The sequence below is a fragment of the Chiloscyllium punctatum genome, chromosome 1, assembly GCF_047496795.1.
Source record: "Chiloscyllium punctatum isolate Juve2018m chromosome 1, sChiPun1.3, whole genome shotgun sequence".
Lineage (NCBI taxonomy): Eukaryota > Metazoa > Chordata > Chondrichthyes > Orectolobiformes > Hemiscylliidae > Chiloscyllium > Chiloscyllium punctatum.
The window spans coordinates 89,441,219-89,467,006 of record NC_092739.1 but is presented as its reverse complement, the minus strand read 5'-3'; the positions used below and the strand labels follow the sequence as shown (position 1 = coordinate 89,467,006).

General features: G+C 42.0%; 1 protein-coding gene across 1 annotated transcript in view; it reads left to right on the top strand.

Annotated features, from left to right (window-relative positions):
* LOC140477145 (cytochrome P450 4V2-like) overlaps nt 1-25,238 on the top strand; it is a 58,324-nt gene extending 33,086 nt beyond the window's left edge. The window contains exons 8-11 of the mRNA XM_072570514.1: nt 2,331-2,433; nt 5,462-5,596; nt 19,897-20,073; nt 22,818-25,238. Of these exons, the coding sequence (XP_072426615.1) occupies nt 2,331-2,433; nt 5,462-5,596; nt 19,897-20,073; nt 22,818-22,981 (579 nt within the window). The 3' untranslated portion in view covers nt 22,982-25,238. The remainder of the gene's footprint in view (nt 1-2,330; nt 2,434-5,461; nt 5,597-19,896; nt 20,074-22,817) is intronic.
* Nucleotides 25,239-25,788: the final 550 nt, after the last annotated feature.

The window sequence follows — 25,788 nt, the reverse complement described above, 5'->3', positions numbered from 1 at the left end:
CACAAAGCTAGCATTGTTGTGAAAGCCCATCTGATTCTTTAATCTTTTTAGGGAAGGAAATCTGCCATCCTTACTTGATCTGGCCTACAACTGACCCCAGACCCACATTAATGATGTTGATTCTCAACTAACTAACTAAATGGCCTAGTAAGTTACCTAAGTCTAGGTCATTTGGGGATGTGCAATAAGTGTTGACTTTGCCATTTATGCCCACATCCCATGAAAGAATAAAGGAAAAAAAAATTCTGTAGCGTATTACCATATATAGTTAGGTGTACATACCACATCTGGATTCTTCAAATAGACGTAGATTTATGATCGTGAGAGATTTGGTTAGTTCTGAGTTAATTGCAAGTCTACTTATATGAAAACTCTCTTGTAAAAGAGTAGAAAATCTGATTCACCATAGTAAACCCATGTTCAGTATGACTATACAAAAGCAAAAAACTGATAGAATTCTTCTTCAGATTTTCACCACTATCAGATTGGCTGTCGGACCAGCTGAGTTTCTCCAGCATCCTGTTTTTATTTCAGTATTATCGAGTATTAAGAGAGAGAGTTCCATCTAGTGGTTATTTATTGTGTGCTAACTTTGATCAGTGATTTCTTTTTCCTTTTTTTTCTCTTTTGTGAATGTTGTTATATCCAATTAACTGTTTTCAAACCATGATTTTATTATTTGCTGTTTCAAAGTATAACATAGTGATCTCTACTTTTGCAGTCTTGGTATTGTAGCTTAGCAGCAAGAACCATTCATTACATAAATAAGAATCTGCCAGCTGTACTAAAAGGCTTGCTATCTCCTTCTGCTTCAGACTAATTGGAGATGAAGAAAACCTTGGAGTTAAAAAGACACATAGATAAGTGTTCTCCCTCCTATTATGTGCATTTCTGACATTCATTCTCTTTTTTTTCCCTCACTTCCTTTGTTCCTTTCCTTACTTTAACACTTTTCTCTAACTTTATCTTTTCTGGTTTTTTTAGTGTGCTGTCCTGGTTCTGATGCTGGTTCAGGAGGGTGGATGAAACTAAATTAGATTAGATTAGATTCCCTACAGTGTGGAAACAGGTCCTTCGGCCCAACCAGTCCACGCCGACCCTCCAAAGAGTTACCCACCAAGAACCATTTCCCTCCAACTAATGCACCTAACGCTATGGGCAATTTAAAATGGCCAATTCACCTGACCTGCACATCTTTGGACTGTGGGACGAAACTGGAGCACCCGGAGGAAACCCACGCAGACACTGGGAGAATGTGCAAACTCCACACAGACTGTCACCTAAGGCTGGAATTGAACCTGGGACCCTGGTGCTGTGAGGCATTGGTGCTAACCACCGAGCCACTGTGCCGCCCCAATTTTCTTTTAATGAAGATTTTCCATTGTCTTTTATGAACCATAATCTATCTGTCTATAACATTTTATAAGCAGTTTCTTTTAAAATTTCAATTTATCCTAAGTTAGATTAGCTTCCCTACAGTATGGAAACAGGCCCTTCGGCCCAACAAGTCCACACTGACCCTCCAAAGAGTAACCCACCCAGACACATTCCTTAGTCCTATACTGACCTCTGATTAATGTATCTAACACTGTGGGCAATTTAGCATGGCCATTTCACCTGACCTGCACATCTTTTGGATTGTGGGAAGAAACCAGAGCACCTGGAGGAAACTCATGCAGACACTGGGAGACTGTGCAAACTTCACACAGGCAATCGTCCAAAGTGGGAATTGAACCCTGGTCCTTGGTACTGTGAGGCAGCAGTGCTAACCACTGCGCCACCATGCTGCCTGTAAATATATATGTTCTTGAATAACTGTGTTTCCGTTTTACTGTAGGGGACAAAATAGGGAAGAGTATTTTTAGGTTTGCTAATAAGGATAGAATCCGTATAGGGACAAGTTGTTATTTAAAGGCTTAAAGGTTTTGGTTATATTTGTAAAGTAAAATCAATTAATATAAGAGTCCAAAGTTAAAAATCACAACACTAGGTTGTAGTCCAACAGGTTCATTTGAAAGCACTAGCTTTTGGAGCACTGCTCCAACAACCTGACGAAGGAGGAGCGTTCTGAAAGCTGCTTCCAAATAAACCTGTTGGACTGTAACCTGGTGTTGTGTGATTTTTTTTTTTAATGTTGTACACCCCAGTCCAGCACCAGCATCTCCAAATTATAAGAGGTCAGTTTAAGTATTGGCTCCAGTGTTTCATCCCAACAATGTTGAGTTTGTTTGAATTATGGTGATAACACATTGGATCCAGCCAATTGAAAAATCAGAAAGTATAAAGGTGTATGGATTTTTAAAAACCATTGCTTTTGACTTTTCCATCAGGGGCATGATACCACAGCATCTGCAATAAACTGGACACTTTACCTCTTGGGAACCCATCCCAGCGTACAGAAGAAAGTTCACGAAGAGCTGGATGATGTTTTTGGTAAGGTTATGAGCACTTCAGTCCCAACATGTACTTCCCCAAAGTGCTGAAAGATTCTATGCATCTTGGCACTGTAGACATTTAAAACTTTGATGCATTTGTAGTTGATTCCACATATTGAATCATCGAGATGTATAGCATGGAACCAGTCTAACTATCCATGATGACCAGATATCTGAAATTAATCTAGTCCCATTTGCCAGCATTTGGCCTGAATTCCTCCTAAATCCTTCCTATTCACATACCCATCCAAGTGCCATTGTAAATGTTGTAATTGTACCAGCTTCCATCACTTCCTCTGGCAGCTCATGCCATACACTCACCACCTGCTGCGTATCAAAGCTGCCCCTTAGGTCCCTGTTAAATGTTTCCCTTTTGGACTCCCCTACCCTGGAGAAAAGACCTTGACTATTCACCTATCCATGCCTCTCATGATTTTATAAACCTCTATAAGGTCACCCCTCAGCCACTGATGCTCCAGGGAAAATACCCCTAGCCTATTCAGCCTCTCCCTATATCCCAAACCTCCAAACTGGCAACATCTTTTGTGAATCTTTTCTAAACCCTTTTCAGTATCCCACCTGTAATACCGAAGACTTGTGATCCAGAACTAGTTGTGCTGCTAGGCAGCTTGCTCCATTACAATCACAACACTGTCATTAAGTGAACAACTTGGAAGATTGCTCAGGTATGTCTTCTTTATAAGGAGTAGGACAATCTGAGCCCCATCAGTTTATTTTCAATCCTCAGAAAAGTGATGTGTAAAGAGTGTTGTCAGGCTGCACTTACTCAGGAAAAAAAAATACTCAAGATGGGTTTTTGCTGCTTGTCTCATTTCATGTAGGTTCCAAAAATGTATGAAAGAGGTGAATTCTTGATTTCCAGAAAGCCCCTGTGGAGGGGTAGGTATGAGGGTATTCAGTTGCTCATGAACAGTTGAGGTCCTTAAATAACAAACCACCTTTTTGGTCTACTGTCCTTTGAAGGCTACAGCCACCTCCCGCAATAGTGTCTACAAGTCTGGCCTTGTCACGACTTGGACTTGCCTGTTTGGGACTGTATGTCTGCTCCTGCTTCAAGTAGTAGTCATCACTCCCTGTGACACTTTGGCTTGATTAAGTAGCATCTTTTGTGAGGTAGGACATCACAGCTGAAACCAGTTCAAGGCCCAATGGCCATTGAGAGACTGCAGGCTCAGGTGGTCAAGTGTGGGCAGGCTCAATCAGGAATTTTACTTCAGGAACCCTACCATCTGTGTAAAAGAGAGAAAACAAACTACAATGTGTTACTGATGTTTCTGCTTGTTGTATCTAAGCATACTCCAAGGTGCTGTCCATGGCTGATAAGATTCTCATACCTAGTCTCTTACTTTCTCCCTTTAACCCTTTATACTCAAGAACTTATCTATCTCAGTCTAAAAGGCACTTAATGACCTGGTCTCCACAGCCTTCTGTGGCAATGAATTCCATAGATTCACCACTCTCTGGCTGGAGAAGTTTCTCCTCATCTCTGTTCTAAAAGGTCTACTTTTTATTTGTGGGACCGTTCTCAAGAATCTCTTCAGAACACACCCCAGGGCTAGTACATCCTCCCTGAGATATGGGGCCCAAAACTGTGCACAATACTCCAAATGTGGTCTGACCAGAGCCTTATAGAGTCTCTGATGTACATCCCTGCTTTTATATTAGAGTCCTCGAAATAAATGCCATCATTGTATTTGCCTTCCTAATTGCTGACTCAACCTGCAAGTTTACCTTGAGGGAATCCTGGACTAGAACTCCCAAGTCTCTTTGCACTTCAGACTTCTGAATTTTCTCCCCATTTAGAAAATTGTCTTCCTACCAAAGTGCATGACCTCACACTTTCCCACATTGTACTCCATCTGCCACTTCTTTGCCCACGCTCCTAACCTGTCCAAATCCTATTGCAGCCTTTCTGCCTCCTCAATGCTACCTGTCACTCTCCCTATCTTTGCAAACCTAGTCAGAATGCCTTCCATTCCTTCATCTGGATCGTTAATGTATAAAGTGAAATGTTGTGATCGCAACATTGAACCGTGTGGAACACCCTTGTGCTGCCATCCTGAGAAGGACCCTTTTATCCCCACTATCTGCTTTCTGCCAGGCAACCAAGCTTCTATCCCAGGACGCACCTTGCCTCTGACACCATGGGCCCTTACCTTACTCAGCAGCCTCCACTGTGGCACCTTGTCAAGGGCCGCCTTGAAGTCCAGGTAGATAACATCCATTGGCTGTCCTTGGTTTAACCTGCTGGTAACTTCCTCAAGGAATTCTAGCAGATTTGTCAGGCATGATCTCCCCTTGATGAAGCCATGCTGACTACTGAAGGCACAGCCACCAATGGTAGAGCAGTTACAGTTGGGCATGCACAAAAGGTCAGAGTTGAGGAGCACTGATATCTTGTAGGGTATGGGTGTGACAGCAAATACAGAGAGGAAGGGGTGCAGTCATGTTTGATTTCAAAATGCAGACATGAATTTGAAAGTCAAGCCCTTGCTTTCTCTCAGAACTAATTGAGGTTACAGCCTGACACACACTTCAAGAGAAGTTGCAAATGGAAAAATGAAGTGAAATAATGTCAAGGATGATCCAAGTAATGAAAGAGCTGTAAAGTCCTATCAGGAATGGCTAGAATAGGAAGCATTATGAAAGTTGCTCCACTTCAGGAAGAATGTAAGAAAAGAAGGCCGGACGATTTTTACAATCTTAAAACATCTTGTTTAAAATCAATACAAGTACTTTAGGGTAATTATAATGGACTCATTATTAAAAATAAATGTGGAATGGTCGAAGGACAATAATAACATGCTAAACTATGATACAAAGCTGACCAATTTGCATAACCTTTTGAGAATGTCATCTCCCACTTCCTCCTGCCTCTTCCCCTTCCTTCTCTCCCCATGCAAAACTTTCTGTCCTTCCCAAAAGCCAGATTCTGCTGAAAATATTTCCTTAAATTGTACTCTTCTGCAAATGCGGATTTTGATTTTAATATCCTTTTTCATCAGGTAGGTCCGATCGTCATGTTACAATGGAAGATCTGAAGCAGCTCCAGTTTCTGCAGTGTGTTATTAAGGAATCTCTGCGCTTATTCCCTCCTGTTCCGATTTTTGGACGCACTCTGCTTGAGGACTGCTATATTGGTAGGTGCAGCAATTTTTCTTCTTTTTACTTTTTGAGTCTTGGAAAGCACATGCAATCTACATGTTTTTCATACCATTCAATAACTCCAGAAATTCAGAAGTGGCCTTCCTTTCTTTGCAATATGGCGAGAGTGTTACATTGAATTAATTAGAATATGCAGCAGAGAAAAAAGGCTCTGAGCCCAAAATAGCCATGATGTTACTGCGATTATGTTCCACTGTGACCCTCTTCCCATCTTTCCTTGTGTATCTTTATCAGCTGAACTGCCTATCCCCTTCTCCCTTATAATAAACCAGCTCCTCCTCAGTCCATTCACTCCTTGCGGTAGCAAGTTCTTCATTCTGCCATTGTCTACATTTAAGATGTTTCTTTTGAGTGCCTTACCTGATTTCTTGGTAGCTATCTTGATGACCTGCTTTTTACTGTTCTTCATAACAGGAAATACCTTTTCTCTATATCTGCTTTATCAAAACCTTCTGTAAATTTAACAACTCTTATTAGGATACTTCATAAGGGATCCAGTAGTTAATACTTGGTTAACTCGGCCTAATTTCATGCTTGGAAATAATTGTTGCAGTGATTGTAATGCCTTGATATCATTTCTCTGATATACCATATAAAATTATATCATTATCCAGCGGGTGGGATGATTAAAATTCAATATGTCAACTACAGTACTATTCTCTGCAGTACTATTCCTTAAGAAAAGAATCTCAAAAAGTGTAACCCCACTGCTTTATTGCATTTGTTTCAGGTTTATTAATGTGTGTCTCATGTTCTAGTTTTTACAATACATGATCCATTAGCTCCCCTATAACCCATCTTGAAAATTTGGAAAATAAGAATTTTTTTTTTCCCTTGTGGGCCACGGGCTGTGTTAGCTGGCCAGCATTGATTACCCATCCCTAATTGTTGTTGAGGATGGTGGTGACCTGCTGCCTTGAACTACGGCTGTCCGTGTATTGTGAGTAGTCCCACAGTGCTGTTGGAGAAGGGGGAAATTCTAGTAATTGTTGATTTTAGGGGTGGGGGATGTTTGTGATCACAGTTAGCTAATATAGGCAGTTGGCAATTTGTAATAATTGTCTGATAGTTAAAGAATGCATAGAGCTGTGACAATTTGTGATGGTTCACTGATACCAGAGGACAAGCAGGCTGTTTGCATGGAATGCATTGTCCTTGTTAGAATTGTGAAGGTGGCATCTTACTGTCCAGCTGAAGTGTTAAGGAACTCTTCCCTGCATCTTCCACCTGGAGAAGACAGTTGTCTGAGCACTGTACTCAGGGTTGCCAAAGAAATCCCATTGCCCCTGAGCACTTGTTGTATCCTGTTTCTAGCAGAGGTAGCTTAGCCTAATTCCTTTTGACCAGCGGCCATGGGACAGCTACTTCTGACATTGGATGATTGTTGTCTCCCTTCCCATCTCCATTTGAAGGTTAGGTTATGTTCCTTCAAAGAGCAAAGCCACCTTGCTTTTGAAACTGATACACTGATAACAGGGTGAAAGTGAGGACTGCAAATGCTGGAGATTCCTGATGAAGGGCTTTTGCCTGAAACGTCATCTCTCCTGCTCCTCGGGTGCTGCTTGACCTGCTGTGCTTTTCCAGCACTACACTGATTTACGGTACATTTAGCACCAGATGAATTGTTGGTGCTGGTTCAATGCACATTTCACGACCTCCATGTTTCTTGCAATTTATCCTTTTTTCCCATGTTTGAATTTTGGAAAGTTGCTAAATGAAATCATTGAAATCGCATATTACACAGTAAAGATTAGATTAGATTAGATTCCCTACAGTGTGGAAACAGGCCCTTCAGCCCAACCAGTCCACACCAACCCTTTTCAAGAAGGACAATGGGAAAATCCCCGGCAATTATAGACCAGTCAGTCTCATGTCTGTAGTCAGCAAAGTTTTGGAAAGATTTCTGAGGGACAGGATTTATGACTATTTGGCAAAGCATAGTGTGATTAAAGGCAGTCAGCATGGCTTTGTGAGGGGCAGGTCATGCCTCACAGATCTTATTGAGTTCTTTGAGGAGGTGTTAAGACAGGTTGACGATGGTCGAGCAGTGGAAGTGGTGTATGTGGACATCAGCAAGGCATTTAATAAGGTTCCCCAGAGTAGGCTCATTCGTAAAAGTCAGGACCTATGGGATACAGGGAGATGTGGCTATCTGGATTCAGAATTGGCTGGCTGACAGAAGGCAGAGTGTGGTTGTAGATAGAAAGTATTCTGTCTGGAAGACAGTGTTGAGTGGTGTCCCACAGGGCTCTGTTCTTAGGCCTCTGCTCTTTGTAGTTTTTGTAAATGACTTGGATGAGAAGGTTGAGGTGTGGGTTAGTAAATTTGCAGATGACAAAGGTTGGAGGTGTCGTCGATAGTATAGAGGGCTAATGCAGGCTGCAGCACGACATACACAGGATGCAGAGCTGGGCTGAGAAATTCAGATGGAGTTCAACCTGGATAAATGCAAAGTGATGTATTTTGGAAGGTCGAACTTGAGTGCTAAATATAGGATTAAAGACAGGATTTTTGGCAGTGTGGAGGAACAGAGGGATCTGGGTGTGCAAGTATATAGATCTCTCAAAGTTGCCACACAAGTGGATAGGGTTGTTAAGAAAGCATATGGTGTTTTGGCTTTCATTAACAGGGGTATCAAGTTTAAGAGCCGCAAGGTTTTGCTGCAGCTCTACAAGTCCCTGGTGAGACCACACTTGCAATATTGTGTCCAGTTCTGGTCGCCCTACTACAGGAAAGATACAGAGGTTCAAAGTTTGGGAGAAGATTTGTAGCTCGGGTGCTCGTTGTTGTGGTTCTGTTCGCCGAGTGGGAATTTGTCTTGCAAACGTTTCGTCCCCTGTCTAGGTGACATCCTCAGTGCTTGGGAGCCTCCTGTGAAGCGCTTCTGTGCTGTTTCCTCCGGCATTTACCCAATATACCGGCCACTACAGCGGACAGCTCGAACTGACAACCAGAAGTGGCAGAGACAGGCCACTATAAATGCCGGAGGAAACAGCACAGAAGCGCTTCACAGGAGGCTCCCAAGCACTGAGGATGTCACCTAGACAGGGGACGAAACATTTGCAAGACAAATTCCCAGCTCGGCGAACAGAACCACAACAAGATACAGAGGCTTTGGAGAGGGTGCGAAGGAGGTTTACCAGGATGCTGCCTGGACTGGAGGGCCTGCCTTATGAAGAAAGTTTGAATAAGCTCGGACTTTTCTCTCTGGAGAGAAGGAGGAAGTGAGGAGACCTGATCGAGGCGTACAAAATAATGAGAGGCATAGATAGAGTCAATAGCCAGAGACCTTTCCCCAGGACAGGATTGACTGGTATCAGAAGTCATAGATTGAAGATATTAGGAGGAAGGTATAAAAGAGATATCAGAGGTAGGTTCTTTAAGCAGAGTTGTGGAATGCGTTGCCAGTTGTGGTGGTGGAAGCAGTGTCATTGGGGACTGCTGAACATGCACATGTATAGCAATGAGTTGAGGGGTGTGTAGGTTAAGTTACTATAATTTATGTTAGGATCAAGTCTCGGCACAACATCATTGGCCTAAGGGCCTGTTCTGTGCTGTACTTTTCTATGTTCTATGTACCCTCTGAAGAGTAACCCACCCAGACCCATCTCCCTGTGAGTAATGCACCTAATGGTATGGGCAATTTAGCATGGCCAATTCACCTGACCTGCACATAGTCATAGAGATGTACAGCATGGAAACAGACCCTTCGGTCCAACCCATCCATGCCGACCAGATATCCCAACCCAATCTAGCCCCACCTGCCAGCACCCGGCCCATATCCCTCCAAACCCTTCCAATTCATATACCCATCCAAATGCCTCTTAAATATTGCAATTGTACCAGCCTCCACCACATCCTCTGGCAGCTCATTCCATACATGTACCACACTCTGTGTGAAAAAGCTTCCCCTTAAGTCTCTCTTATATCATTCCCGGCTCACCCTAAACCTATGCCCTTTGGTTCTGGACTCCCTGATCTCAGGGAAAAGACTTTGCCTATTTATCCTTTCCATGCCCCTCATAATTTTGTAAACCTCTATAAGGTCATCCCTCAGCCTCTGACACTCCAAGGAAAACAGCCCCAGCCTATTCAGCCTCTCCCTAGAGCTCAAATCCTCCAACCCTGGCAACATCTTTGTAAATCTTTTCTGAACCCTTTCAAGTTTCACAACGCCTTTAGATTGTGGGAGGAAACCGGAGCACCCGGAGGAAACCCACACAGACACTGGGAGAATATGGAAACTCGACACAGACAGTCGCCCGAGGCTGGATTTGAACCTGGGACCTTGGTGCTGTGAGACAGCATTGCTGACCACTGAGCCACCATGCCACACAAGGAAGTTTATAAAGGCCTTCAATTTCCAACATAATAGACGGAATTTGTATTGGTCTTACCAAATACTTTACACTTGCTCATTTTCATTTTATCAAATTAATATTATCAATTTTTTGCCAATACTGCAAGTTTGTTTTAAGGTCATCCTGTAGCCCTCTTTGTTGTACTGAAATGCATGCAGTATACAAAACAAGGTAAATGAGTGTGTAGTGCAGATTGATATTGGCAGATATGATGTTGTGGGTCACACAGAGACATAGCTACAGAGGATGAAGGTTAGGAACCAAATATACAAGGATACACGTCCTATCAAAAGGGTAGGGAGATGGGGGTTGGGGTTGACTTGTTCGGGAGAAATGAAATTAAATCGATTGCAAGAACTGATACAGTTGGAAGATGTAGAATCTGTGTGGGTAGAGTTGAGGAACTTCAAAGGGAAAAAAAGACCCTGATGGGACTTGTACACAGAACTCCTAGCAGCCGTCAGGATATGGTGAAGAAAATATATTAGGAGGTAGAAAAGGCATGTAGGAAATGCAGTATGACAATAACCATGGGGTGGAGTGGGGGGATTCAATATGCAGATGGACTGGGAAAATCAGATTGGTAGCAGATCTCAAGAAAATGCATTTATGGAACGTCTGTGACATTTTGATTTTGGAGCAGCTTGTGGTAGACCCCAATGAAAATTCTGGATTTGGTGATGAGTAATGAGACCGACTTGATAAGGGCGCTTAGGGGGGCAGTGACCATAATATGATAGAATTCACCCTGCAGTTTGAGAGGGAGAAGCTGGAATCAGATGTAACTGTTTTACAATTCAGTGGGCAGCACGGTGGCACAGTGGTTAGCACTGCTGCCTCATAGCGCCAGAGATCCGGGTTCAATTCCCACCTCAGGCGACTAACTGTGTGGAGATTGCACGTTCTCCCTGTGTCTGCGTGGGTTTCCTCTGGATGCTCCTCCCACAGTCCAAAGATGTGCAGGTCAGGTGAATTGGTCATGCTAAATTGCCCGTAGTGTTAGGAAGGGGTAAATGTAGGGGTATGGGTGGGTTGCGCTTCGGCGGGGCGGTGTGGACTTGTTGGGCCGAAGGGCCTGTTTCCACATTGTAAGTAATCTAATCTAAAGGTAATTATAAAAACATGAGGGAGGAGCTGGTCAGAGTTGATTGGAAGGGTAGCCTAGCAGGGAAGATGGTGGAGCAGTAATGGCAGGAATTTCTGATGTTAATTCAGGAGACACAGCAGAAATTAATTCCAAGAAAGAAGATACATAAGAGGAGGATGAGGTAACCATGGATGCCAAAAGATAAGTCAGGGACAGTGTAAAAGCAAAATATAAGGGTGAGATAGCTAGTAATATAAAAGAAGATTGCAAGAATTCGCTGGAGAAATAGAAATGGGGAATGAAGAAATGTCAAAGGAACTGAATAGATACTTTGAATCAGTTTGCACATTGGAAGGTACCACCAGCGGACTGAACTTCAAGCGGGTTTGGGGACAGAGGTGAGTGTAATAGCCTGGGGAAGCTAAAAACTCTAAAAGTGTATAAATCACCCAGGCAAGATGGACTACATCCTAGAATTGTAAAAGAGATAGCTGAGGAGATTATAGAGGCATTGGTGGTGATCTTTCAGGAATCACTGGAGTCAGGGAGAGTCCCGAGGACTGTAAAATGGCTAATGTAACACGCCTGTTTTTAGAAAGGAGGGAGGCAGAAGACAGGAAGCGAGAGACAGGTTAGCCTGACCTCAGATGTTGGTAAAGTTTTAGAGTCCATTATTAAAGATCAGATTGCAGAGCACTTGGTTTAAACAAAAGGCTGAGTCAACACTCTTTCATCATGGGGAGATTGTGCCTGTCGAATTTATTAGAATTCATTTGAGGAGGTAACAAGCAAGATAAAGAAGGGAGAGCCAGTGGAAGTCATCTGTTTAAATTCCAGAATGTGTTTGACAAGGTGCGCGCAGGAGGCTGCTAAATAAGAGCCCATGGTGTTAGGAGTAAGGTATTGGCATGGATAGAGAATTGGTTGACTGGCAGAAGGCAGAGTAGGAAAAAAAACGGTATTTTTCAGGAAAGTAGCCAGTGACTAGTGGGGTTCTGCAGGGGTCTGTATTGGGACCATAACTACACTCTGTATACATTAGCGATCTGAATGAAGGAACTGAGGACATTGTTGCTAAATTTGCAGATGACACGCAGATAGGTTGAGGAACAGGTACTGTTGAGGAAGCAGGGTGACTGTAGAAGGACTTTAGACAGGCTGGCAGAGTGGGCAAAGAAGTGGCAGTTCGAATAAAGAAGCATGACATTATGCACTTTGGTAGTAGGAATAGAGGCACAGACTATTTTCTAAATGGAAAAACTATTTAGATATCTGAGGCACAAAGGGACTTGGGAGTCCAAAATCAGGGTCTCTTAAAGTTAACTTGTGGGTTCAGTTGGCAGTTAGGAAGGTAATTCAATGTTAGCATTCATTTCAAGAGGGCTAGAATACAAGAGCAGGAGCGTACTTCTGAGGCTGCATAAGGCTCTGGTCTGACTGCATTTGGAATCTTGTGAGCAGTTTTGGGCCCCATGTCAAAGGAAGGATGTGCTGGCATTGGAGGCTGTTTAGAGGAGGTTTACAAGAGCGATCCCAGGAATGGAGGATATTGTCACGTGAGGAGCAGTTGAGAACTCTGGGTCTGTACTCAGTGGAGTTTAGAAGAATGAGGGAGGATGTAATTGAAACTTACAGAATGCTGACAGGGCTGAATGGAGTGGACGTGGAGAATGTATTTTCACAAGTAGGGGAGACTAGCACCGGAAGGTACACCCTCAGAATGAAGGGAGGACACTTCAGAACCGAGATGAGAAACTTGTTAAAGGGGGGTTAATCTGTGGAACTCATTGTTGCAGAAGGCTGTGGAGGCCAGGTCATTGGCTGTATTTAAGACAGGTTATTGATTGATAAGGGGATCAGGAGTTATGGGGAGGAGGCAGGAGAACGGGTTGAAAAACATGATCAAATGGTAGAGCAGGCTCTTGCTAAATGGGCTAATTCATGGTCTTAACTTCATGTTAATTTAGACTGATTCACAGGTTTAGAAATATGGTTGATTCTAAAATCGAAATCAATAATGTAAATTCTGCATCATAGTAGTTGCACTCTTGAACTGTGTGACTGCACTTTCCACCTTCTGCCTCTCTGAATAATCACCCTTAAATTTCTACTCTCTATTTCCTGCCAGCAATCCATTTTGCTATTTGTCCATCTCTATATGTTCTGACCTGTATTCGTTAGACTATTTAGTGGTACCTTAGAAAAGGTGAAGAAGAATTTCTTCCAAGGATGGTTTATCTGTGATATTCTTTACTGTTGAGAGCAGGATGAATTTCTTCCGGTTGCATCCCGCTGTGCCCCCTTTAACTTTAGGAAGTTAGTGAAAAGGCCATTTACGTCGTCATTTGTCAAAGATTTGGTGATGAAGTTGGAGAGGTCAGCAGTGGGATAGTGGCAGTGGCGATTGGGGCCAACGCCTCACGAGTGGTGGCGAAGCCTGGCGTGCCTGGGTGGATCTTAGACCAGCGGAGGTGAAAACATGCCCAATGTGAGGGAGAGTGAACCTCTTCGGGAAGGCCCAGCTTTGGAGCATCTGCAAGCCCATGGCTGAAGAAATGACTGCAGTGTTTGGCCATTTTAATTTAAATTCTTCACTACTTTTTTTTCTACTTTTATATTCAGCAGACTGTAGCGCTGAACGTTTTAGCTTATTTCTTTGTTTTTCTATTTCTGCAAGTAAGATTTTCTACCTAGGTACTTTATACCTAAGATGGCGCTGTGTATGGCGACATTGTACACCTCTCACTGTACTCTTGTACCTTGTACTTGAGAACACATGACAATACAACTTAAACCTAAATGTAAGTTCAGTTCCCCATTTAAATGTTTATAAATATGAACTGAAAGCCTGTAATTAGAAATGTATATTTTCATCTCTAAAACAAATCTTAGCCTGAATCGATTAAATTATTCCTATGACAATAAGGCGATGAAGAAGGCATTTGGTATGTTTTCCTTTTATTGATCAGAGTATTGAGTACAGGAGTAGGGAGGTTATGTTATGGCTGTACAGGACATTCGTTAGACCACTTTTAGAATATTGTGTGAATTCTGGTCTCCTTCCTATCAGTAGGATGTTGTGAATCTTGAAAGGGTTCAGAAAAGATTTACAAAGATGTTGCCAGGGTTGGAGGATTTGAGCTATAGGGAGAGGTTGGATAGGCTGGGGCTGTTTTACCTGCAGTGTCAGAGGCTGAGGGGTGATGTTAGAGATGTGTATAAAATCATGAGGGCCATGGATAGGGTAAATAGACAAAGTCTTTCCCTGGGGTGGTCGAGTCCAGAACGAGAGGGCATAGGTTTCAGTTGAGAGGAGAAAGATGTAAAAAGAGATCTAAGGGGCAACGATTTCACTCAGAGGGTGGTGAGTGTGGATTGTGCTGCCAGAGGATGTGGTGTAGGCTAGTACAATTGCAACATTTAAAAGGCATCTGGATGAGTTTATGAATGGGAAGTGTTCAGATGGATATGGGCTGGGTGCTGGCGGGTGGGACTAGGTTGGGTTGGGTTATCTGCTTGGCATGGACGAGTTGGACCGAAGGGTCTGTTTCTGTGCTGTACGTCTTTATGACTCTATGACTGTGAATATTTTAATTTAACTGCTTCAAGGTGTCTTATCTCTGCTTTCATGCATAAAAGTTTGCAGTGTTACACTGCTAGTCAGCTGACAGTAATAAATTGGTAGAAATGTATTGAGGATGACTGATTTAAATGATTACTGTGGAGCAGAAGGCATCAAAACTGCAAGTTCTACCAAAACATGAAAAATTGAATAGAAAATTGTTAGAGTTTTGAGAAGATTTGTAGCTCCGGTTGAGGTTCTGGATGTAGGTTTGTTACATGAAATGAAAACAATCTCAGTGAGCAAACCTACATCCAAGAGAATAGTTGAATATTTCACATATTAAACCTTCAATGCATCACCTCTCTCTGATTCTGTATCATCCTGCTGCATCTGAAATTCTGATCAATACATGTTTCTGACTCTTTCTCTCACCTTTTCCTACCTAGCCTACCCATTCCTTACTTTAACTCCTCCAAATTTCTGCTGCATACATTTAACCAAACTTCATCCACTGATAGCCCCTGTCCTCCCTGAACTTAGTTAGCTCTCTGTTCTTTCAGTACAACAGCTGTAAAACTTGTGTTCAAATCTGCACATCCCTGCATGATGAGGAAAAAATGTATTGCAAAGACTGAACAGCAGTAAGTTTACTCAGGTGGAGTAGAATTACACCATTGACGGAGTTCAGTACGAGGACAAAGCTTTTGAAGTTGAATTTGTTCATGCACAGGAGCCAGTAGGCCATTACAAGGACAAAGGGGTGGCTTAGTGGTTAGCACTGCTGCCTCTCAGCGCCAGGGTTTTTGGTTTGAATCTAGCCTAGGGAAACTATCTGTGTGACATTTACACATTCACCTCAATTCTGCATATGTTTCCACCAGGTGCTCTGGTTTCCTCCCACAGTTCAAAGGTATGCAGGTTCGGTGGTTTGACCATACTAAATCACCCATAATATCCAGAGATATGTCAGTTAGCTGGAGTAGCCATGGGAAACACAGGGTTATAGGGATAGGGTGGGTCTCTGGGGATGATCTTCAGAGGATCAGTGTTGGCTCGATGGGCTGGAAGGCCTACATCCATGCTGTAGATATTGTGATTTTACGCAAGTTGATTATTGCGTCGGATTTGTGGATTGTATATAAAATAGTGAAAAAGAATGGGGTTGTACCTCAAGATCACTTTTTTATAAGTGTTCCCCATGTTCTGAGAAGGACGTGCACATTGTTTCATTTATTCCATGTCATCTCTTAGCCTAAGCAAATGCTGACTTTAATGGTGAAATAGCAAATGTTTGTCTTACAAACCTAATCTTCCCCCAAGGCCAGTGTTTGTTTTATTGTGCAATGCAAATGAACTGTTTGAAGTTGTGAAACCGTACTAGATCAGTACTGATAAAACTTTTTATTTTGATTCCCTCAGCTGTATTTTGTTTTAAATTGTACTTTAATTTGTTTTCTAATGTGAAGTGTTTTATCATCAAATACCAGTGAACTGAAGCTGGTCTAGGTCATGGTGAGGGCTGTCTAAACTTTGAGGATATACCGTTCATTAGTTTGGCATGGATAGGCATAAGGATTATGCTGACCTGCATAATTTTTCAATTTCATCTTGTGCATGTCAGATACTTCTCCCATAATGCACAGTTTGAATTAAATGAGGCAATAATGACATATAATCCCACATCCTACAAAATGCATGACACCAACCATTCAAGTAGAGTCATAGTCATACAGCACGGAAACAGGCCCATTGGTCCAGCTCATCCATGCTGACCAGATATCCTAAATTAATCTAGTCTTAGTTGACAGCATTTGGCCCATCCCCCTCAACCCTTTCTATTCATACACCCATCCAGATGCCTTTTAAATGTTGTAATTGTACCAGCCTCCACCACTACACGTGCCACTCCCTGCGTGAAAAAAGTTGCTCCTTGGGTCCCTTTTTAATCTTTCCCCTCTCATCTTAAACCTATGCTGTCTAGCTTTGGACTCCCCCACTCCAAGGAAAAACATCCTTCCTATAGCAGGGAGACCAGATGTGCAAGCAGTATTTCAAAAGTGGCCTAACCAATGTCCTGTACAGCTGTAAATTGACCTCCCACTTCCTATACTCGATACTCTGACCAATAAAGAAAAGCATACCAAACGCTGCCTTCACTATCCTAACTACCTATGACTCCACTTTTAAGGGACTATGAACTTGTACTCCAAGGGGTATTTGTTCAGCAACACTGACCTTACCATTAAGTGTATAAGTCCTGCCCTGATTTGTTTTTCCAAAAAGCAACACCTCACCTTTATCTAAACTCCATTTGCCACTCCTTGGCCCATTGGCCCATCTGATCAAGTTCCTGTGAGGTAGCCTCCTTTGCTGTCCACACCTCCAATACTGGTAATCTAAGATGGCTGATGGGGGGTGGTGGGCAGGGAATTGTAGCTATAAGAACTGTTCTTCTTTTTTTTTGAGGTATTTTCTGTGTTGGAGCTGATTTCCTCCAGCAGCAGCAATCAATGTTTTTTAAGCTGCTGCGTTGTTTTGGAACTTCAGGGAAAGAAAAGATCAAACCAAAGCACTTCAGAAAGTAGGAAGAGCAACAGCGGTAGTGACTGCAAGTAAATCAAACAGAGCAGTAAACCTGCACAGAAGTCTGACTCAGTAGTGACCTGCACAACTAACTGCCTCTGCTTTTGCTTCAGCCTCCAGAAATAATTGAAATCATAGTCTTTCCAACCCCTCTTAAGAATGATGTCAAAAAATTACAATTATTATGGACCAGCCAAACCCCCTCATAAATATATCAAGGAGATAGATAGTCTAGACTCTAACGTTTTATCTTATTTAAAGTGTAAGGCACTGAGTTCCGATTTGATTTGATTAGTGGTCTACCACTAGGCTATTAAGCAAAACGCTCTCTCTTTTTATTCCTATGACACAGTCATAGAGTCATAGTGATGTACAGCATAGAAACAGACCCTTTTGGTCCAACACATCTATGCTGACTAGATATCCTAGCCTAATCTAGTCCCATTTGCCAGCACTTGGCCCATCTCCCTTTAAACCCTTCCTATTCATATAACCATCTAGATGCCATTGAAAGTTGTAATTGTACCAGTTTCCTCCACTTCTTCTGGCAGCTCATTCCATACACCTACCACCCTTTGTGTGAAAAAGTTGCCCCTTAGGTCTCTTTTATATCTTTCCCCTCTCGCCCTAAACCTATGCCCTCTAGTTCTGGACTCCCCATCCCTGGGAAAAGGCCTTGTCTATTTAATCTGTCCATGCCCCTCATGATTTTATAAACCTATAAGGTCACCCCTCAGCCTCTGAGGAAGACAGCCCCAGCCTGTTCAGCCTCTCCCTATAGCTCAAATCCTCCAACCCTGGCAACGCATCCTTGTAAATATTTTCTGAACCCTTTCAAGTTTCACAACATCATTCCTATAGGAGGGAGACCAAAATTGTGTGCAATATTCCAACAGTGGCCTAACACTTAATTAGTAATTAAATATTATTTTGTTTTAAGTATTTCAAGACATTTAAAGTTGTGCCAATTCTTTTTTTAAATACTTGAACTGAACTATAGACCAATGAGTCTTTGTTCAGCAACACTGCCCAGGACCTTACCATCAAGTGTATAAGTCCTGCTAAGGTTTGCTTTTCCAAAATGCTGTACCTCACGTTTATCTAAATTAAACTCCATCTGCCACTCCTCAGTCCATTGGCCCATCTGATCAAATTCCTGTTGTACTCTGTGGTAACCTTCTTCGCTGTCCACTACATCTCCAATTTTGGTGTCATCTGCAAACTTACTAACTATACCTCTTATGCTCACATCCAAATCATTTATATAAATGATGAAAAGCAGTGGACCCAGCACCGATTCTTGTGACATACCACTGGTCACAGGTTTCTACTCTGAAAGACAATTCTCCACCACCACCCTCTGCTTTCTACCTTTTGAGCCAGTTCTGTATCCAAGTAGCTAGTTCTCCCTGTGTTCCGTGAGATCTAACCTTGCTGATCGATCTACCTTGTCTAGTGCCTTACTGAAGTCCATATAGATTGCGTCCACCGCTCTGTCCTCAACAATCCTCTTTCTTACTACTTCAAAAAACTTAATCAAATTCATGAGACATGATTTCCCACGCACAAAGCAGTGTTGACTATCCCTAATCAGCCTTGCCTTTCCATCCCTCCAGATTCCCTCAACAAATTGCCTGCCACCAATGTAAGGCTCACTGGTCTATAGTTCAGTTCAAGTATGAACAAAAACAAAGCATTGGTATAAATTTAAATCTTTTGAAATACTGAACAAACTAAAATAATATTTAATTACTAACCATCAACTGTTCCAATTTAGCAGTCCCATAAACACACCCTTGGCAAAGACAAATTCAGCAAAACAGAATTTCCTTATGTGCTCTCTGTTCCAGTCCAGGCGAAAGGAACATTGAAAGAAACAATCTTGCAACTGAGAGAGGACTTCAATTTTTTGCTGCAGCAGAGAGTGAGCTGTATCTGTTCGCTTTAACAGCCAACTCCAAACCCCAGCTAAAAGCAAAACTAAACCCTGACTCGAACCACTTAACGCTTCTTATGTCTAATTTTTAAAAAAATTCAGAGCGCAAAGCTGTTTACCCACTGTTTGTGAAACAGATCTTGTAGCAAAACATCTCTCTACAGAAACAGACCAGAACAAATCTCTGTTATAGGCACAGTACCACAAGGTAACGGGAATGAAATTAGCCAGATCCAGGAGCAGCTATCAGGCTGACAGTCAGTTGGCTCTCTGTTTTACAGAAAACCAGATTTCATTTCCACTGGAGGACCAGGATGGACTGGAGTGCTGACCTGTCGTTGGAAGCTGCGCACACCACCAAGCTAATAGGCAGGAGTCCTTTCTGATTTGGCAACATTTGTTAAATTAAGATAGTCCAACTGAATTATTAGAGAATATTTGAATTGAACTGGTGATATGGCTCAAAGTTATGAATTTAAACTTTAAGAGCTATGATAGTGTCTTATCTATGTATTTTTGAAATCATGGTTTGATGCTTATACTACACATCATCTTACAAAGAATGGTTGACTGTGTGATGCAAAGCTGTTAAATATTGGTAAGTTTTGTTGACAGGACATGGATTTATACAATGCCAGAATTGTCATAATTTGGGTGGAGTGAACATGTTTGATAAATGTACCTACTGTTCCTGCTGTTCTGACAGTCTACAGATGTTAATTAATTGTTATATTGTCTTTCAGGAGGCTTTAAGGTACCAAAGGGAGTCAACGCTATGATCATTCCTTATGCTCTGCACAGAGATCCCAAACATTTCCCAGAACCTGAGGAATTTAGGCCGGAGCGATTTTTACAAAATTCAAGAAAAGTTAATCCCTATGCATTTATTCCATTTTCTGCTGGAGTTCGAAACTGCATTGGTAAGTCTGCTTTGCTGTGAGAAACCGCCTGCTTGGAGGCAGGAAATTAAAACTAAGTTTTAACATCCTATTGCTTTTATTAACCTTTTTAAAGCCAAATAATCAGAGTTCCTGCTTTGGATGTGATTGGGAATCTGGACAGAAATTGCTTTTCAAATTATACTCTATTTCCAAAGTAACATTCTGGTTTAGGGTTCCAGCAACTTTGGTTTGCATAACTGCCGGTCTTAAATTTCCCACGAACCAATGCAACAATCAACTAGTATACAATTTCTTCACTTTTTTTGCATTTGAAATGTTAGTTGAATTAAGGAATGATAACCTGATAAAGTGTATTAATACAATCAAAAATGAGTTAGAGGTAAGGTAAGTGTGACTGCCCTTGACTTCAATACTCTGCATGACTGAGTATGGCATCAAAGCTCTGGCAAGAGTGGAGTCAGAGTCTGGGAAATCTCTCCGCTGGTTGGAGTCATACCTGGCAGAAAAGAAGATAGTGCTAGTTGTTGGAAGTCATCTCAGGGTTGTAGTATACAACATTTGTGACTCCTCAGATACTGAAGCAGTTCATGCCCAAATGCAGCAAGACGTGGCAGCCCAAGCCTGGATATTGTCTAAGTGTCAAGCAACATTTGTGCCACATGAGTGCCAGGCAATAACCATCTCCAACAAGACCGAATCTAACTGTTGTCTCTTGACACATAATGGTGTTACCACTATTGAATCCCCCACTATCAACATCCTGGGAGTTTCTGTTAACCAGAAATTGAAAGGGTCTAGTTATATGCAGTGGCTACACATGCAGGTCAGAGTCTAGGAATAGTGCAGTGAATAACTCATCCCCTTGACTCCCTAAAGCCTGTTCACTGTCTTCAACCACAAGTCAATACTTTCCACTTGCCTGGATGGATGCAATTCCAACGATGTTTGAGAAGCTTGATACTGCGTCGGAAAAGCAGATAATTTGATAGGCACCACTGATGCTCAGTAGCAGCAGTGTGTACTATTTACAAGATGCGCTGCAGAAATTCCCCAACTTCTCTAGACAGCATCTTCCAAACCTAAGACCGCCTCCACCTAGGAGGACAAGGGCAGCAGATATATGGGAACATCACCACCTGCAAGTCTCTCACCATTCTGACTTGGAAATATTTCGCTGTTCCTTTTAGTGGGTTGTTGGGTCAAAATCCTAAAGGCATTGTGGGTCAGGCGACACCAAATAGACTGCAGCTGTTCAAGAAGGCAACTCACTACCACCTCAAGGGCAGTTGGGATGGTCAATAAATGTTGGCCAGCCAGAAAGGCCCACATGCTGTGAATAAATGGATTAAAATATACAAAAAAGGGTTCATCTGAAGTCTAGATTCCCAATAGTGATACTTTGGTTTTATATCAGTGAAAAAGACCAATCTGAATAATTTATTTAATTCCATTGGTTTACACTAGTCGGTTTCTTTGTAAGTAAAATATTTTTTATATGTGGAATTTGTGGCCGTGATCTTACTGAATGGCAGAACAGGCTCGAAGGGCCAGATGGTCTACTCCTGCTCCTAGTTGTTATGTTTTAATTTTATTTTCTTTAAACCTGATGATTAATGTAGGAAAAAAAAGTTACATCAACTTTGTACATCTCATTGAGCAATTGCATAAAACAGCTCACCTGAGAGTCTCAAATGAGCATAACACACAGAAATAAATTCTCATCCCTGCCTCAAGGAAAACATCTTTTCAACAGGCTGCATGCTGCAAGAATGTTTTCTCCTAGTTACAGGCTCTCCCATAACATACCGGAAGGCAGTGGCATAATGGTAACGTCATTGGGCTAGTAATCCAGAACTCCAGGTTAATGTTCTAGGGGCATGGGCTTGAATCCAACAACACTAGATGGTGAAATTTGAAATTTAAAAAACCTGAAGTTGGAATAAACTAGCCTCATTGTAACCATTGTTGATGGTCATAAAAACCCATCTGCTTTACTATTGTCCTTTTTAAGGAAGGAAATCTGCTGTCCTTGACATGTCTGACCTGTATGGACAATACTGGCAGCACCTGTGAAGAGAAAGCTGAGTTAATGTTTCAAGTCCAATGACTCATAAGTTCTCCAGCAGTTTCTGTTTTTGTCTTTTTTTTTGTTTTCTTGAGAGTTGTTAATTCAAGTGGTTTTCTTATTTTGAAACATTTGAGATTTCTAAATACTTTCTAATTCTTCGCAGGGGGTCAGTTTAAAATCAATCTTTCACAGGTTGTAGGCTTTCTGACTTGCAATTAGTCTCATCTCTAACTGCTCTCGAGGGTGATGGTGAAACAACTTCTTAAACTGTGGCAGTCCTTGGCATACATAGACACTGACAATGCTGTTAGGAAATGACTCTCTTGAACTTTAATGCTGTGACATTGAGGAAGCAGCATTTAATTCCAGGTCAAGATTTTGTGTAGCTTACATGTGGTGGTGGTGGTGGTGGTGTTTGAATGGATCTGTTATCCCTCTCTATTCAGAGGGGAGAGGTATTGCCTTGCTAGCGTCTGCCTGCAAATCTGTTGTGGAATAGAGGAGATCCAACTGCAGGCCATTTATCTCCCCCATCCTAGGGTGCCAGTGTACTAAGCAGCAGGCCAAACTGTGTCATCAGGAAATCTCCCAAATCTTGCTCCTGTCTCAAAGGCTGAAAGTCTAGCCAATGTAATAATGTAGTTCATATTGATATTTTGTAATTTTGTATCTAATGGGTTTTTTTTAAATTCAGGCCAAAAATTTGCACTAATGGAGGAGAAGGTGATTTTGTCATCAATTCTTCGGCGATTCCGCGTAGAAGCACAACAAAGCCGTGAGGAACTCCATATGGTGGGTGAATTGATTCTGCGCCCACAAAGTGGCATCTGGATAGAGCTTCACCACAGGGCAAAATAAATGGCATCAGGAGAACACCAGTAAAAATTCATTTTGTAATTCTTTGCAAACTGAGGGATAATCATTTTATGAATTGATAATGTTCTTTACTTTTGTATGTGTATTGTCTTTAGATTATTCTCGAGCTGTTATGTGCTAGTAGCCTCAAAACATATAATACTGTTTATCTATATCGTTGTCGGACTGGATTCTAATGCGCTTTTAATTTGCACTTTCTACTGTACACAAAACAGAATCTTTACAAGGATATTGCTGTTGATTTTCTGGTAAACCATTCTGCTGTAAAGCATTGTTACCGTCCAGCATACTTCAAAGATGGGAAGAGAACTTTAATTGGCAAAGGAACTGGGTAACTACAATGTCATATCTGTTCGGATGATGCTACCTTCCAAGGCAGTGTTGCTGAAATGGCTTCTATCTTCTGTAATGATGGTTTCTCGCCTGCTGTGGTTGACAGGTCGGATGTAGTTGAGGGGCCTATCACCCATGCCTCCACCCCTGCCCCTTCCCATCACTCAGCAGTGAGATCGGGTTCCCCTTGTTCTCACTTTTTTTCATCCCACCAGCCTCTGCATTCAAAGGATCATCCTTTGCCATTTCAGAGAACTCCAACAGAATGCCACCACCAAACACATCATCTCCTCGCTTCCACTGTCTGCATTTCGCAGGGGCATTCCCTCTGGAATACTCTAGTCCATTCCTGAATAATGGTCAACACTTCCCTCCCTTCCCATGGCACATTCCCATGTCACCACAGAAAGTGCAACATTTGCCCCTTCACCTCTTCCTTGCAGATGAAGCAGCATTTCACCTGTTCCTCCTCCGATATGGCCTACTCTACGTTGGAGAAACCAAACACAGACTGGGTGACCGCTTTGCAGAACAGCTCTGCAAGCAGGACCCTGACCTTGCCATAGCCAGTCACTTCAACAGCGCATTCTCCAGCTTGCATGGCCACATGTCTGTCCTCAGCATGCTGTAATACTTGAGTGAATCACAGTGCAAACTGGAAGAACAACATCTCATCTTCAGACTGGCACTTTGCAACCTTCTGGACTTCATCTGAAGGCGCTAAACTCAAAATTGTGAACTAACTCCCATTTGTTCCCTTTTAGCTTTACTTGTTACATTCTCTGTCACCATGTCCTCTTTCCTCTTCCTTCACTCCAGTGGGATTGTCTGTTCTTTCCAGTCTGACAGTTGGACACATCATTTTGCTGTTCTCACATTCTGATCACATAATCTGAACTATCAACCCCCTTTCTCCCCCAGTGGTCCACCCCACTGTTGCATAAATGCTGCCCCTCCAAACTTCATGTCAACTCTAATGAGGGGCATCTAGATTCAAAAATTCAGTATGCCCCCTCTCCATGGATGATGCCAGACCCAATGTGATTTTTTTTTATTTTCAATATTATCAATATTACAGTTTGACCTTTTGTTTCCCCCAACACTTAGTTTTCTTTATATGGCAAAGCAGCAATTGCACAATCACTCTGTGGGTCCTTGAAACAAACAAATTAGTACTTATTTTAAACAAGTTATTAAATTACCTTGAGTGATACTGAATATTCCAGTCCATCAATTATCTTTTCTGTTGAAATGAATGGCAATTAAAATTGGATAAAGTGTAATAAAAATAGAACTTACTTGAGAGTGTCTATTTTTCCCACTCAGAACTGCAGCTATATAAACATCCAAGTTAAAATCAACCATCAGGTACAAGAATATCATTCACCTTGGGTGCTCATAAGTTGGCTGACCAACTTACACTGTACCCAATAAAAACTGAAAGAACTGCAGAAGCTGTGAAGAGAAATCAGAGTTCTGAAGAAGGGTCACTGGACCCGCAACATTAACTTTGATTCCTCTTCACAGCTGCTGGCAGACCTGCTGAGGTTTTCCACCAACTTCTGTTTTTGTTTCTGATTTACAGCATTTACAGCAAATCAAGCATATAAATTGAGCAATTTAAACTGCTGGTGTCTCAGAGCTGGTATATTGAAAAGAAATGAGTATTCTTCCTGTCATTGCAGTTCATGGGTTGTCTGAATGAATCAGAATAAGCGCAAATTATGAAAAAATGCAGAGATATCAAATTCAATGTACTAATTTTTAATATTGAATGTTTTCAGCTCTATGAACTTGTGTTTAGATTGACTTTGTTACTTTATGGAAAACAAATCAGTGAACAATATTGTGACCAACCCCAGCTTTCTTGCGAGCTGGGTATTTTTAAATAAAGATACTAAATGATCCAACGGCTTAGTTGCATTTCTTTGCCAATATATTCTGCCAACTGAAAGTACGGCAGGAACAGTTAGGGGTTGCCAGGATGGATTTTCTGTTATCTGAATTTATAAATTACTTTACTTAGTGTGGAAACAGGCCCTTCGGCCCAACAAGTCCACACTGACCCACCGAAGCGCAACCTACCCAGACCCATTTCCCCTTCACCTAACACTATGGGCAATTTTGCATGGCCAATTCACCTAACCTGCGCATTTTTGGACTGTGGGAGGAAACCGGAGCACCCAGAGGAAACCCACGCAGGCACAGGGAGAACATGCAAACTCCACACAGTCACCTGAGGCAGGAAATGAACCCGGGTCTCTGGTGCTGTGAGGCAGCAGTGCTAACCACCGTGCTGCCCAGGTTTTATGAATTTGTCTAATTGCATCACAATCAAATGATGGTCAGTGCTGTGGGTTGCACTTGGTTTTCTTACATTTTTTTTAAAAAAAGGGCTCCATCTACAGGAGGATCAAACCTGTCAGATACAACATCAATTGGGGTTAAATTAAAAA